This window comes from Equus przewalskii, chromosome 30, assembly GCF_037783145.1.
Source record: "Equus przewalskii isolate Varuska chromosome 30, EquPr2, whole genome shotgun sequence".
NCBI lineage: Eukaryota > Metazoa > Chordata > Mammalia > Perissodactyla > Equidae > Equus > Equus przewalskii.
This window is the reverse complement of record NC_091860.1, coordinates 18,872,766-18,888,168: the sequence shown is the minus strand read 5'-3', so window position 1 is coordinate 18,888,168 and position 15,403 is coordinate 18,872,766. Positions and strand designations below refer to the sequence as shown.

The window sequence follows — 15,403 nt, the reverse complement described above, 5'->3', positions numbered from 1 at the left end:
GAATTCCATAACAATCAGAATTATGTAAATGGGTAAAGGAACAATGTCACATTTTCATAATGAGGTAATCTTGTGGCAAAGTTTATGACTGGCAATTATTTGAAAACCTACTTCATATAAGACTTTGTGCCATAAAAATGAGTGGAACATAATTCCCAACTACAACCTTGACTCCAGATTATGTTAAAATCTCGTTTACTTACTGCTGGTGTCTCAAAAAATGTTCCGGTGAATTGGTACAGGTTTGCTTCTGAAGCCATTCTCCTTCTGTGAAGAGAGAAGGGTCATGCAACTGGACTTGACCCTCCCCTGTGAGAAGTCTTCCTTTGTGTCTTCAGCAAAGTAAACAGCCCTGTCCCAATTACGCACCACTGTGGGGCCCACGCACACCCTCTAGTGGTGGTCTCAGGGATGCCACAGCTGGGGGTTGGTTTCTGTGACAACGGCAAGCTGCAGAGTGGCTTACAGCTCCTTGGTGTAAACTGGTCAGATTTTTTCTGTAAAGGGCAAGATAGTAAGTAGGTCTTCAGGCCCTACAATCTCCATCGGGACAACTCAACTCTGCCTTTTATAGCATGAAGCAACCACAGGCAATACACAAACAAATGAGTGCAGCTGTGTTCGAATACAACTTTATTTATGGAAGCTGAGATTTGAATTTTGTTTAATTTTCACACATCACAAAATGTTCATCTTTTGTTTTTTCTCCCCCCACCCATTCAAAAATGTAAAAACCATCCTTAGCTGGTGGGCTGTACAAAAACAGGCAATGGGCTGGATTTGGCTTGTGGGCCATAGTTTGCTAGCTCCTGCCTGGGATAAGATATGGTTGATTTCATTTGACACTTGTAACATGAAGGAAAGGCCATCATGTCGTCTGAAATACTTCAGTTTTTCTGGACTGAACAGCTGAGGCCCTGGTACAGTAAAGGCAGGAAGAAGTATCTACTCTGTGGAATTTGAGTCAAGGCCAGCTGATGTGGCCACATCCAGCATCTTTTTCCCCTTGGACTATTGGCAATATATACATCTCTATGTACACTGAGAAACTTAGTTTTTCAAATTCTAGATAAAAACAATCAGTAACAAAATTATGAATACTTATTTACAAATAAGACATCTTCCATTAGCATGACAAGTTTCATGATAAATTAAAGTCAGCATAAAGGAATATGTGCAATTTCGCATAAGTAATAAAAAACATTCGAACTATCAATGTCCTGATAGAACTAATAAATTCCACCGGGCATTTCTTTTGACTTTAGAACTTTTTATTTTCTTTTCCTCACATATCCTTGCTGTTGCCGAGAAGAAATGAGTCTGTGCAGCAGCAGCAAAGTCTGTCACAGGCGTGTACTCTTTGAGAGAGCACACTTGATGTTTGCACAAAAGTTTGCTCTTGAACCAATCCACTGACCTGTTGAAGATCAAAGTACAAATCTGTGTGTTTATTCATTTGGCAACTTTTCTTCGGGAGAAATGAATGTACTAGTCACCAGTACATTTCTACCTTGCTCTGCACTTAAACATCCACCACTCATCACTGAGTGACAGAAGTGCTGATTCCATAAACGTTCTCAATGACATCATGTAAGGTGATTCAAGAAAAGTTTCCAAATGGATGCTTCATTCTGTTACACAGACAAAAGGACCACCACTTAATAAATAAAAATGCAGCAGTTTATCTCCACGCAAGAGTCACGATTCTGTGACGTCTGTTCAGTCCCAAGAAAAACAGTCCCTTTTCTAGAGAGTGGAAAAATACCTTCTCTTCATCAAGGGACAGCGAAAAGTTGAAAATTAGAGGAATGTGCTCCTTGTACCCTTTCGTCCCTCCTACAAATAAGTAAACAGTGAAAAAAAGGATGAATCTTAATGTTCTAGCTAGAAATGTGGACTACTGGTCACATAGCGATGTTTTTTCATCTTTTCTGATTGTTACCAACTACATCGATTTCACTTAAGTTGTGCTTTTTTCTTCTTTGGAATGGCAGTTCCAGGAATCATTAAATGGAATATTAACACATGATGGTTTCAGAGTTCTAGAAATAGAAATATCCATCTATTGTAATACAAGTCCAACCTACAGGGAGGGAAGAAATGGAATAGTAAGAACAGGTAAGCAAGAAAATTAAATTATAGTAGAATAGATCTGTATTTTTAAAAAGCTACTAAAACTTACTAATCCGAAGGGAAGCAAGCATGAGGTTTCTTGGTAAATTTATTCAGTTTACAGAGGGCATATCAACTTCTCTTACCTTTTCAGAGTCTGTTCCTGGACACCGCCAGTTGTACAAGTAATATTGTAAATTGCCATCTCCTATACCAAACTTGAGTTTTTCCAAGAATGTCTTATTTTCCATCAAATCTAGTGCATTGAATACATCAAATCCTTTCTGCCAATGTAAAAAGGATTTAAAATTTAAAATTTCAAAGGACTAGCACATTTTCTCTATCATGTATTTCAGTATAACGTTTAATTCCTCTACTAGTAGTTTGAATATGCATGTATAATAAGGTTTAATGTCTGCCATATATAGCATAGGTTAAGAATTCAGTTCAAAACTGTCTTAGAAAACTAGCAGGGATCTGATGGAGTCAGCAAGATTAGCCAGAAATGCTGAATCAAAAAATGTAGTATGCTGGCTACCACTGACATAAAATAATCCATAAAGATTTCAGAAAATACTTTGTCCCTGTTTTAGAAGGAGCAGTTGGCTCCATCTCCAGAATTGTTAGTTCTTGGCCTTTCTAAGTTCTGACTTAGCGGAAGCTACAGCTAAAAAGCCAAAGTTTTAAAGACTTTAAGTTGTATATTTCTTTTGGACTGATAACTGTGAAATAAATTAGTAAAATTTTAAAAGTAAAAATTGAATTTCTTTAAAATGTTAGATAATAATATACAAAATGTGATATAGATGAAGCAGCTAAATTTCTATTTCTCAGGGTTTTTACCTTAAATAACTTCTTACTGGCCTTTTTGGGAAGAGTTGAAAATGTTTATTTGTAGCAAGAATTTAACAATTAACTACTACACTGAGGAAATAAATAATGCAGATATAGTAAGGCACAATTTGAATTTAATTCCTTTCATTTTAAACTCCTTTAATAACAATCCCTTTAATTTTAAAAATAAAATTTCTTAGCTTTAGAATTCAGAAACTGTTTTTAGTTGTCAAAAAACTTATTGTTGCTAATTATTCCCTGTTACACACACACTGATGTATTTTCCTTATATCGTGGGATTGCGTATTTTTCTTATATGTATTCTTATATAAGGTTTAAAAACAAGTTTCTAATTTGTGTAAAATGTCTTTTTGGTTACATTGCAATAGAATTAATGATGAAAACAGCCATTAATGTTTTAAAAGAAACTCTTATCAAAATTCTTCCTTTGATTGATGGTTAACAGTCAATCAAAAAAAATATCTCAAATGAATCCCACCTGTGTGGAAGAAAATACAATAAGATGTTTTATATACGTTGACATTCATCTTTGGAGAAACATGTAGGACAAAAAGGAGCGAGTCTCTCACCAGTTTGGCTATAATGAGCGCATCACTCATGAGGTCCAGCAGCGGCGTCTCCGTGTGAATGTTGTAGAAGGAGTAAGCAGCCTTCAGGCTCTTGTGAGCAGGGTGGTGCATGACTGTGGAGGGGAGTGTGTAGAAGCTCAGGAAGTCAGTTAGTTTACCACTGGAGTTCTAAAGAACAAAGGTAATGTCAGGTAAATACTTCCTTAAACAAATTTCATCCATGCGTTTAAGCTAACTCTCTGATCTTCGACTCACACTGTAACTTTCTGTTAGAAGGAAAATCAACAACTCATACTTCTCTCTCGGCAGTCTGATTCGGAGCCCCTCAGAGTACGCAGTGTAGAGCCTGAGGGGAGCATGGAGTTGCACCTTAGCCCAGGTGCAGGTCGGCAGTTCGAGTAAAGTTCTTAAGTAGAATGTTCTAAAAGGAAAGCATCCCTCAGATTGACTAATGAGTCTCTCGAGACTTCGGGAACAGTGATAATAGCAGGTGGTTGTTTCTGTGGAAATAAGCACGCTACAGATTGAAGGCTGCCTTCTCCAACTAAAAGATACTGTGTAATATCTAACATCTCGGCACAAGGCAAGAATTTTATCAAGTTGAAGTGAAGCTGGGTAAAGTTTGGAAGCTGTTTTTGAGAAACTTGTGAAAAGCATTGGTACTGCACTAAAATATACATGTGTGAATGAGAAAATCTGAAGCTTTCAAAAATCAAAAGGGACACAAAAGATGGTATTCATGTCATCGTCACTGGTATACCCTTCAATACAAGAAACTCAGGACTGTTTGGAGTGTTTTAATTAGCTGTGGTGGCCTATGCAGTCTGCATATAATCCAAACTATGACACCTTTGAATTATATAGCTGAGGAGGCTAGACCACATGCATGCCAGTGATAGTATTTCTTTCAGCAGAAAGGAGAATTCCAGAGGGATGGATTATCTGGTTTTTGAGTGTTTCTGATTCATTAAACCTTTTTTCAGACATCAAGGAAGACATTAAGCTGAAGTGATTCTCTATTGCTCTGTATTAGCAGCTCAGTATCAGAAATGAAGTAAAGACCTAAACTTTCAGCTTTAATAAGGATTTTCAACTTGAAAAATACCATAAGAGAAATTACAAACAAAAACGGAAGCCAGCGGATGGGCTCAGTAGTAGAGTGGAGATGACAGAGGGCAGAATCACTGAACTTGAAGAATTCAGTAGAATTTACCCATATAAACAACAGAGAGAAAACTGATTGAAAAAAATAATTAAGTCTCAGGGATCTGTGAGACAGTAACAAAAGATCCAATATTCACATCACTGGAGTCCCAGAAAGAAAGGAGAAAACATGGGGCTGAAAGAACTTGAAGAAACAATGGCTGAAAACTCCCCAAATCTGGCAAAACACATGCAATAGATTCAAGATGCTGAGTGAACCCTAACAGGATAAACCCAAGGAAATCCACACCAAGACATGTCATAATTAAATTTCTGAAAACTAAAGACAAAGAAAAATCTTGACAGTAGCCATAGAGAAACAATGCATTACCTATGGGGTAACAGCAGTGAGAATGACAGCAGACTCCTCATCTGAAAGCACAAGGCCAGAGGGAAGTGGCATAACATTTCTTAAGTGCTGAGAGAAAAGAACATTCAACTGTGAATTCTATATCTGGTGCAACTGTCCTTCAGAAATGAACGGGAAATAAGGACATTCTTAGACCAATGAAAACTACAAGAATTTGTTGTTAGTGGACATACCTTTCAAATTGGCCAAAAGAATTCTCCAAACACAAAGGAAATTTAAAAAAACAGAAGTCTTGGAGCATCAGGAACAAAGAACAGTTAAAAAAGCAGAAATTTTGGCACATACTATAAACTATGCTTCTCATAAGTTTTATAAATCTACTTGGTGATTGAAATAAAAATTATAACACCATCTGATACTTAAGACAAGGATATTTAAAAGTCGAGAAGGAAAAGGGACCTAAATATAAGTGAGGGCACTTGTAGTGGTAAAATGTGGGTACCAGTGGACTGTGATGAATCCCATGTGGATATTGTAGGACCCAGAGCAACCCTTATGAAAACCACACAGCTACACTCAAATGCACTATAAATAAGTCAAGACATAATCCTAAAAAATGGTCAAGTAACCCACATGAAGAGAAGGAAAAAAAAATTGAGGAACAAGAACCAGAGGAAACAAACAGAAAACCAATAATAAAATGGCAGACTTAAGCTCTAACATATCAATAATTATCAGATGTAAATGGTCTAAATACACCAATCAAAAGAAATACTGGCAGAATGGATAAAGAAATGTGGCCCAACTCTATGCTGTTTACAAGAAACTCACTTCAAATTCATTGACACAGATAGGTTGAAAGTAAAAGGATTGAAAAAGATGTATGATGCAAACATTAATTTTAGGAGGGGCTGTATTATAGCTGATAAAGTAGACTTCAGAGCAAAGAAAATTACTAGAGACAAAGATGGGTCTTACATGATGGTAAAGATCAATCCACTAGGAAGACATTAAGGTTAAATGTGGAAGTACTAAAGAAGATCCTCAAAATACACGAAAAACTGATATAGCTAGAAGGAGAAACAGACAAACCCACAATTACAGTTGGGAACTTCCACACCCCTCTCATCAGCTGAGAACTACTAGAAAGAAAACCAGCAAGGATGTAGGAAATCTGAATAATGTAATCAATAGGATCTAATTAGCATAAATAGAACACTCCACACCAAAACAGCAGGATACACATTTCACAAGCACATTGGACATTCACCAAGATAGACCATATAGACCTAAAACAAACCTCAAGAACTAAATTGAAATCATTCAGAGTGTGTTCTCCAAACATAATGAAGTCAAACTACAAATCAATAGGAAATCAGTAAGCACACCAAAATTGAACAACAGAATTCTAAATACTCCCTGGGTCAAAGAAGTCTCAAAGGAAATTAAAAATTGTATAGAACTGAATGAAAATGAAAATACGACTTACCAAATTATGTAGGATGCAGCTAAAGCAGTGTGGAGAAGGACATTTACAGAACTAAATGCTTACACTGTAAAAGGAAAGGTCTTAAATTAATAATCTAAGTTCCTCCCTCAAGGAATGAGAAAAAGAAGAGCAAAATAAGCCCAAAGCAAGCAGAAGGAAGGAATTAATAAAAGTAAGTGCAGAAATCAATGACACTGAAAATAGGAAAACAGAGAAAAATCAATGAAACAAACGCTTTGTTCTTTGGGGAAAAAATCAATAAAATCGATACAATGCTGGCAAAACTGATAAAAATACAAGGAGAGAAGATACAAATCATCAACATGAGGAATGAAATAAGAGATAGATCCTGCTGCCATTAAAAGGCAATACTATGAACAGCTTTACTCTTATAAATTTGACAATTAAGAAGTGGACCAATTCCTCAAAACCCACAAACTATTAAAAGTCAATCAAGATGAGACAGATCATCTGAATAGTCCTATAACCATTTAAGAAACTGAATTCATTATTTTAATAATAAAGAATTCTCTAAGGTTAGATGGTTTCAAATGGAGAATTCTAGCAACATTTAAAGAATTAACACCAGTGCTGTATAATTTCTTCTAGAAAATATGAGAGGAAGTAACACTTCCCAAGTCATTTTAAGAGGCCAAAAACCAGATAAAGACAGTACAAAAAAAAAAGAAAGAAACTCTCAAGAACTCAACAAACACTCAACAAACTATTAGCACTCCAAATCCAACAATGTATGAAAAGAATTACACACCCAAGTGGATTTTTTCTATGTATGCAAGATGCAAGGGTGGTCAAACATTCAAAGATCAATGAATAAACCATATCAACAGACTAAAGAAGAAAAATCATATGGTCATATCAATTGAAGCAGAAAAAGCACTAGACAAAATCCAATGCCCATTTATGATAACTCTCAGCAAGTTAGGAATTATCTAAAATTGATAAGACGTATCTACAAGAAACTCACAACTGATATTATGGTGTAAGACTGACCGTGGAAGACTGACTGCTTTCCCCCTAACATCAAGAACAAGGTGAGGATGTTGACCACTCTCATTCAACAGAGTATTGGAAGATCTAGATGTAGCCCCTGCAGTAAGGCAAGACAACAAAATAAAAGGCCTATGGATGGGAAGGAAAGAAACCAAACTGTCCCTGTTTGCACATGACATGATCGTCTATTTAGAAATCCCAAGAAATCTAAAAATAAACTCCTGGAACTGGTAGTGATTTCAGCAAGGTTGCAGGATGTAAGATAAACACGGAAAAAGCAATTGCATTCCTATATACTTAACAGTGAACATGCAGAAACCAAAATTAAACACCATTTCTAATCACTCCAAGGAAAATGCAGTATTTAGGTATACACTTAAGAAGACATGTACAGGATGTGGATGCTGACAATTACAGAATGCTGATAATAGAAATTTTAAAACATCTAAATAATGGAGGCATACCGTGGTCATAGATTGGAAGACTTATCAGTTCTCCCCAAATTAATCTATACATTTAACATAATTCTTATCAAAATCCCAGCAAGGTGTTTTGTAGACAAAGACAAGCTTATTCCAAAATTTCTATGGAGAGGAGAAGGAAATAGATCAGCTAAAACAATCTTGAGAAAGAAAAATGAAGTGGGAGGAATCACTCTACCTGATATCAAGGCATAACATAGAGCTATAATAATCGAGATAGCGTGGTAGTGGTGGAGGAACAGACACAGACATCAGTGGAACAGAATAAAGAACCCAGAAACAGACCACAAGAAAAGGTGTTCATATTCAGCAAACAGAAAACCGTTCACAAATCGAGAAGATTGTCTGTTGTTTTTTTTCACTGTAAAGTACAGGAACAGCAAATTCATCCAAAAGAAATAAAAACGGCTGACAGATCTATGACGTGTTCACATTCACTAATAATAAGAACAAATAAAAAGAAGATACCATTTGATACCATCAGACTGGCCTAATGTTAAAGTCTGGTAATACCCCAGTGCTAGTGAGGCTGGGAGGAACCAGCCCTCTTAGGCACTGCGAAGAGATACTCTGGCAAGCTAACTGGCAACCTTCAGCAATGTTAAAGATGTGTCTGACCCTCACATTCAGCAGTTCGACTTCTAAAGTCTACACCCTAGGGCAGCAGTTCTCAAAATGTGGTCTGTGAACCCCTGTGGGTCCCTGAGACCCCTTCAGAAGTCTGTGAAGTCAAAAGCATTTCCATAAGAGCACTGAGAAGGTGCCTGCCTCGGCCACCACATGGACATCGCACTGAGAGCGCAGACGCAACGGTGAGTACCACGGCTGGTGCCACAGCACAAAATGCGGCAGTGGCACCCAACTGTACAGTGGCTGTTTTATTCATCACCACACCACCATGGTTCAAACGGGTTTCACTTAGGCACGTCCTTGCTTAAGAATGATTAATTTTAACAACTCTCCACCCTTAAGAACACATCTTTTTAATATTCTGTGTGATGAAACAGGAAGTACACACAATGCACTCCTGCTGCAGCCTGAGACATGAGGGCTGTCTCAAGGAGAAGCTCTCAGGCGACTGAGCTGTGAGCTGAACCAGCCGCTTTCTTCGTGGAACACCACGCTAAAGCAGGAGCGGCACATGACAGTTGCTCAGATTGGGGTATCTGGTGCATTTTCTAGAAAATGAATGATGTGAGCCTGTTGCTACAGAAAAAACTGGCAGGATTTGTTGCCAGTGATGAAATGTGAGCTTTCATGTGCAAGTTAAAGTTTGGAAAAACCTGTGTCCTCCACTCAGAGTTATACTTCTCTGAGGACAGTGCTGGTGATATCGATGAATGTGATTTTTTTGATATTATATAATCGAATATCAATATTTGGAAGATCTTGTAACTCACTGAACCAGTATTTTCTAAATGATCAATGTATGATGTCGCAAACTCATACACTGGTAAAAGATTCATTCCAAGGACCAGAGAGACCAGTGGGTTTTAATCTAACAGAGTATGAAAAGTTCATTAATAAGATTTCAGATAAAGAATATCCACAATTATCCACAACGGCTATTAAAATACTCATTCTTTTCCATATCTTCAATACTTCACGGGATTTTTTTTTCACATACTTCAACCAAAACAACATATCACAGAATGCAGAGGCAGATGTGGGAACCAGTTGTCTCAAGTCAGACATTACAGAGATTCACCAAAATATCAAATAATACTATTCACTAATTTTATTTTGGAAAATAGTTACTTTTCATACAAAATATGTTATTTGGGTAAGATGTAATGGGTTTATTATTGCTATATTATTAAATGAAATAATATTTAAAATTTTTTGTTTTAATTTTGAATACAGTAAATATCTGTAGATATGCTCCAAAAAACTAAAAGCTCTTTGGGGTCCTCAGCAATTCTTAAGAGAGTAAGAGTCCTAAAATCAAAACTTTGAGAACTGCTGCCCTGGAGAAACTTACACACGTGCATAAAAATTTGTGCACAAAGATGTCCACTCGAGCACTGTGTTAGAAATAAAAGTTTAAAAACAAAGACTGTTCAGTTGTTCTCCAGAAATGTCCTTTCAATCTACCTTGTCCACTCCCACCAGTACTGCCCTAACTCGGCCGTAATCCTACATCCAGACAAGGCCTGACAATGCTGAAAATACACTTCCGGCCCAGTGCTTACAAATGAATGGCGGAAGGACCACTACAGTAGCTTCTAACTGGCCTCCCCACTCTTTTCTCTCCTCCAGGTACTTAGCAGATTAAATCCCAACTTCTCAACCCAATTCCACTCCAACCTAAAATTAAGCCTCTACGTGAGATGTCATTTGAGCAGCAGATTCTAAGCTTTAAAAAAACGTTTACAAAGCACTCTCTCAAATTCATCTAACCAATAATCAGAAGATCCAGACACTTTTCCTTCCTTCCCTTGAACAAGGGTTGAGTGAAGCGGTTGAATTATGCCGTCTCAACCAAAGGCAGTTCAGCTCCAAACAGTTTTGCAAAACTAAAGGAACGTTAAACTTTGATCTATCTCAGATGAGGTCATCAAAATTGGCTTTTTCAAAACTGAGAAAAGCAGTCATCACACAGGTAACAACAGAAAAGTATCCTTATTTCCCATTAATAAGTAGTAAAAGTGTGCTCTTTCCCAGAATGGAAACCATAAGATGCAACTCTGGTTCTATCAAGGTGAGCAGAAATCTGGTATAGAAGCAGTAAGTCACAGAGGAAGGAAAGAAATGGGCACTCTATGAGCTTTCTGGAAAACAGACTCGACTGTACAGTATTTCCATACTTCTCTGTACTGGCTTATCACCTCATCTTTACCTCCACTACAAACGTGTCAATAATGTGCTCCTGGGGGAGGAACCAGTGGGCGACTTCCTCTTCATCCATCACCGGGGCTAGATGAAACTGCTTCAGGTAAGTGTTGGTTAATTCTCGAACTGCTTTGATATCTCGTGGTTCCATCGGTCTCAAGCCTGAAGTCTTTGTAACCTTGTTAGAGTGAAAACAAAACACATTGGAAAGTTTAAATCTAAGAGAAGTAAAAGTACTTTGCACTAGAGTGTGGTCTGCGGACCAGCTGGACCAGCACCACCCGGGAGCTTGTCGGAACTGCAGAAACCTGGCCCCACCCCCGACCTACCATGTCAGAATCTGCAATTTAACAAGAACCCCTGGTGATGTGCATACACGTTAAAGTTTGAGAAGCACTGAGTTAGAATATATGCTGGACAGTGTATCTTCTCATCTCTGTGCCAGGTCTGTGGTTGACATCGCTTGTGACCCAAACAAAATCAAACGGAACAGTCCAAGTTCATCTCTAGACCAATGCCAAGAACTTTAGCAGCCTGCATGACAGGACAGAAGAATCTTAGCATGGTTTCTGGAGTACTGTGCTTTAAAACTGCCCTGCCTGACGTGTTGAAAACACAGTTGAAAACAGTTGAGAAACTTATTTTATTCAATAGCCCGTGAAAAGGATGCAGCTATTTTATTCTTGTCAACAATGAAATAAAAGTGAATCATATTGGTGAGAACGGGAAGGCAGGCATTTTAACAGCTAGAGTATTTTCTAAAGGCCAATGGCTGGCTGCAAAGGACTGGCCCTGGCCTCTCATACTATCTTTCGATTAAAAGGGATCAGAATAGGTATTTGAATCCATCATTCCAGAACATCACAATTTTTACGTTAGGCCCCAGGAATACAAGAACCTTAAGTTCAGGACAGGTCCCCATTTGGACTTGTTCCAGTGCCTGTCTTCAAACGAGCTCCAGACCTCACTCAGCTCTCTAGGAACCGACCAGACACCAGGGCCCTGGAGACCAGAAGTGAGAAAGCCCAGTACATTCACCTGTTTTACAAACAGAAAATGAAAAACTTTGAAATACAACTTCATTTCTCCAGTTAACTGTACCTTTTTTCTTGAAGAAATAAAATAATGTATATAAATATTGCTACTCTACCTTTTCTATCCTCAATTATTTCCAAATGTTCTAAAATAAAAAAACTGCCTCTAAAATTAGCTCATTACAGTTTCCTGCATCCTCAGACCAGCAGTATGGCAGGAGCCCAAGGCAGAAAAGAGGATTTTATCTAAGTGCCGGCTCTGATCGATGTTAGTGGTTGTGCAGAGGTTTCTAAGGTTCTGTGACAAAGCGTGTGACTGATTGTTGATTAGCAGGGGAGAGGGAGATGGGAGGGGCGTTCTTTGTATTTAGAGACCTGACAGCTGAGTATTTACTATGTGCCACTCAGTTATGACTTGTGTAATCTATAAAGACATAGTGATGCAGCTAAAATATAGCTTAAGAGTCTACATTGAGAGAACTTAAGTCTTCAACATCTAATAGAGTCCTACATCTAGTCTTTCTGTGGATCTCAAAGGCAAAGGACCAGAAATCCCCAGGTTGCAGCTTCCATCCAAGGCTTCACTCTTCAGACCAGCATGGCAACAGCAGCCTGGATACTGAATGACTGTGGAATGACTGAATGAGTTCCTATGTTTGGTACCACAGTCATTTACCCAATAAGGCAAGGTGAAGGCTGCAGGCATGGAAACAGTCACTGTCAGCTCTGGAGAGATGACACTTCTACGGCCTGGCATTTATGTGCCAGCCAGGCATGAAACTGTATTTTCCTTCTGTCTCCCCTGAGCCAATTTTAGTATCTGGTAGCATTTCTATGCTGCAATTGATGGGAAAAGGGAACCTATGTGATTTCCAAATACTGGTAAATATAACAAATATGCATTTCTAAATACTAGTAGGAAGACCAGAACCATATAGAATGTATACGAAGTCATTAAAAAAAGATTATTTTCTGCTATGAGGATGATCTTTATAAATTTTAAATAGCCTTTCACAATATTAGACTGTTTTTTCTTTTGTTACTGGTTCAGTAATAATCAATAATACCAAGCAATTAATTGATGAAAGCAACAGAATACATATGTTAATAGAGAATATTCAGAAATGAAGAAAAAGCTTGCCAACTTCTTTCTAGAGCAAGGCATTCCTCTGCAGCACAATTCTCATTCACTGAGTTTCATACTGTGAAATCACCCAAATCAACATCTTTTGCCCAGAAGACAGCCTTAAAGCAGCAGTTCTCAAATATTTTGGTCTGGGATCCCCCATTATGCTCTTAAGAATTATTTCATACTTCCAAAGAGCTTTGCTTATGTGGGTTTTATCTATCCATATTTATCATGATAGAAATTAAGTTAGAAATTTTAAAACAAAAAATATATATGTACACATTCCATAGCCTCTGGAAGACTTCACAGTAGACTCATAAGACAGTGAAAGTAAAAAAATGCAAATTCTGTTTTAGTGTTATTATGAAAATAGCGTTGACTTCACGGATCCCCTGAAAGGGTCTTGGGGACTTCCAGGGGTCCCTGCATCACACTTTGAGAACTGCTTTCTCAAGTCTCTGAAGGTCAGAAAAACGGGTAGTAGAACTCAGATAAGGAAGACCCAGTGAAACAGGCTGTTTGGACAAAGAGGAAGGGAGAAAGTATATAAACCCGGCCATTTATAAGCACTTCAAATAAGTTTTTACAGAAGCATTAAAGCAAAAGAGAGCATCAGACTATATAAGCTATAAAAAATATAAGGTTCCAGAAAACAGGAGGAGAATATTTACTTTTGGTGACTAAAACAGTATCTCAGAGCCTAAACCTGCTTCTTTCTAACATTGTGAAGTCACATACTCTCCCAAAAACCTAGGGAAGCATGACATAAATGTTAAAATGTAAAATAAACACTCAAGTTATAGCTGTTGTCTTCAGGAAGAGGTGGGAAGAATGTGAAGCCAAGATAAAAATGATAAGCTGTGGCAAAGTCCAGAAGGGCAAAGTCTTCTGAGAGTTCAATAAAAAGCTAAAAAGCATTTCCAGTAACTGAGAAAAATCTTAAATTTCCTAAGCAAACTCTGTATCTCATTCAGATACACGTTCCCACGATGCAACTAAAATGCATCACTCGTTGGACTGTGTCTACACTGCAATCTTTGTAAAACCTGCTTATCAGGGCCTACAGAAGTCAAGCTCAGAGCTCTACTGGAAAACAGAGGCAGCGCTGTTCTCTGTCAGACTATGTGGTGTGAACTGTTTTAGAGCCAAGATTCCAGAGTAGAGAGGTAGGCAATGATTATGGCTGTTTATTCAAAAGGAGCAGTAGGGCACTAAACACTAAAAAAATTGGCCACTGCTGCTAAATCTAGAATGTCTCACACGTGTTCGCCTGTCTTGACAAGCATGTTTTTCTTGCAACACAAGAGAAAGATGCTGGGAGATTAACCTGACTGCTGCTTTTCATCTACTTCACATTCTTTCATCTTTAAGAGTATTGACCAAAAAAGAAAATTTCCAACTTGTTTGGAAATGCTCAACATCAAATTAAAAACAAACCAATGTTTGTTTATTTATTTTTTTAGATGGCACCTGAACAACCGTTGCCAATCTTTTTTTTCTTTTTTTCAGCTTTTTCTCCACAAATTCCCCCAGTACATAGTTTTATATTCTAGTTGTGAATACCTCTGGTTGTACTATGTGGGACGCCGCCTCTGCGTGGCCTGATGAGCAGTGCCATGTCAGCGCCCAGGACCCAAACTGGTGAAACCCTGGGCCACCCAAGCAGAGCGCGTGAACTTAACCACTCAGCCACAGGGCTGGCCCCAAACCAATGTTTAAAGGGAGGGAAACGTTATTCTTGGAGAAACCTTAGTATTTGAGATACTAGTGGCTAATGACATGGGCTCTGGGATGGTTCTGTCCGACTAGAAGACTCTGGGCAAATCAATCTCGTCTTTCAATGTCCTCTTCTACAAAATGGGGTCAAAGACCCACCCTCCTATGACTGTTATAAATGATAAACGAGAACACGGATGTTCCAAGGCCAGCATAATTCTGGCCCCAGTATATGTTAACTCTCATCTTCAGAAGTCCGTGAAGAGGAGAGAAAGCAGGCACTGGAAGCAGCAACAGTAATGATGAATCAGGAAATGAGACTGATCCATGGAGCAGAAGTCGTATTCAGTACGGTTCTTCATTTTATGCTGAATGGTATAAACGGTCCTTCAGTGATGTGATGGCCAGTGGTGGCATCATCCATCTGGGCCCTTGTGGGAGGAGGTGCTCTGGTACAGGCTGCCTTGTCCAGCTTCCAACTCAGGAGACAGACACCCAGGAGAGTGCTGTCGGCACCTTCCAATTTCCTGATCTTGGTACTTTCGTCTCCTCTACCCACTCTCTTTTTCATTAATTTGCTCTTCATTTTTCTTTCCCTCCTTATGACTTAAAAGGGGGAAGACGACTGGAACATGCCAACGAGAGCCGTTTGGACCTTGAC

General features: G+C 38.3%; 1 protein-coding gene across 4 annotated transcripts in view; it reads right to left on the bottom strand.

Annotated features, from left to right (window-relative positions):
- Window positions 1–616: 616 nt before the first annotated feature.
- NMT2 (N-myristoyltransferase 2) overlaps window positions 617–15,403 on the bottom strand; it is a 58,785-nt gene continuing 43,998 nt past the window's right edge. For all 4 annotated transcript variants that reach the window (XM_070601107.1, XM_070601106.1, XM_070601105.1 and 1 more), the window contains 4 exons: window positions 10,871–11,041; window positions 3,537–3,704; window positions 2,259–2,396; window positions 617–2,083 (listed from right to left, as the gene is read on the bottom strand). In XM_070601107.1, the coding sequence (XP_070457208.1) occupies window positions 2,063–2,083; window positions 2,259–2,396; window positions 3,537–3,704; window positions 10,871–11,041 (498 nt within the window). In that variant the 3' untranslated portion in view covers window positions 617–2,062. The remainder of the gene's footprint in view (window positions 2,084–2,258; window positions 2,397–3,536; window positions 3,705–10,870; window positions 11,042–15,403) is intronic.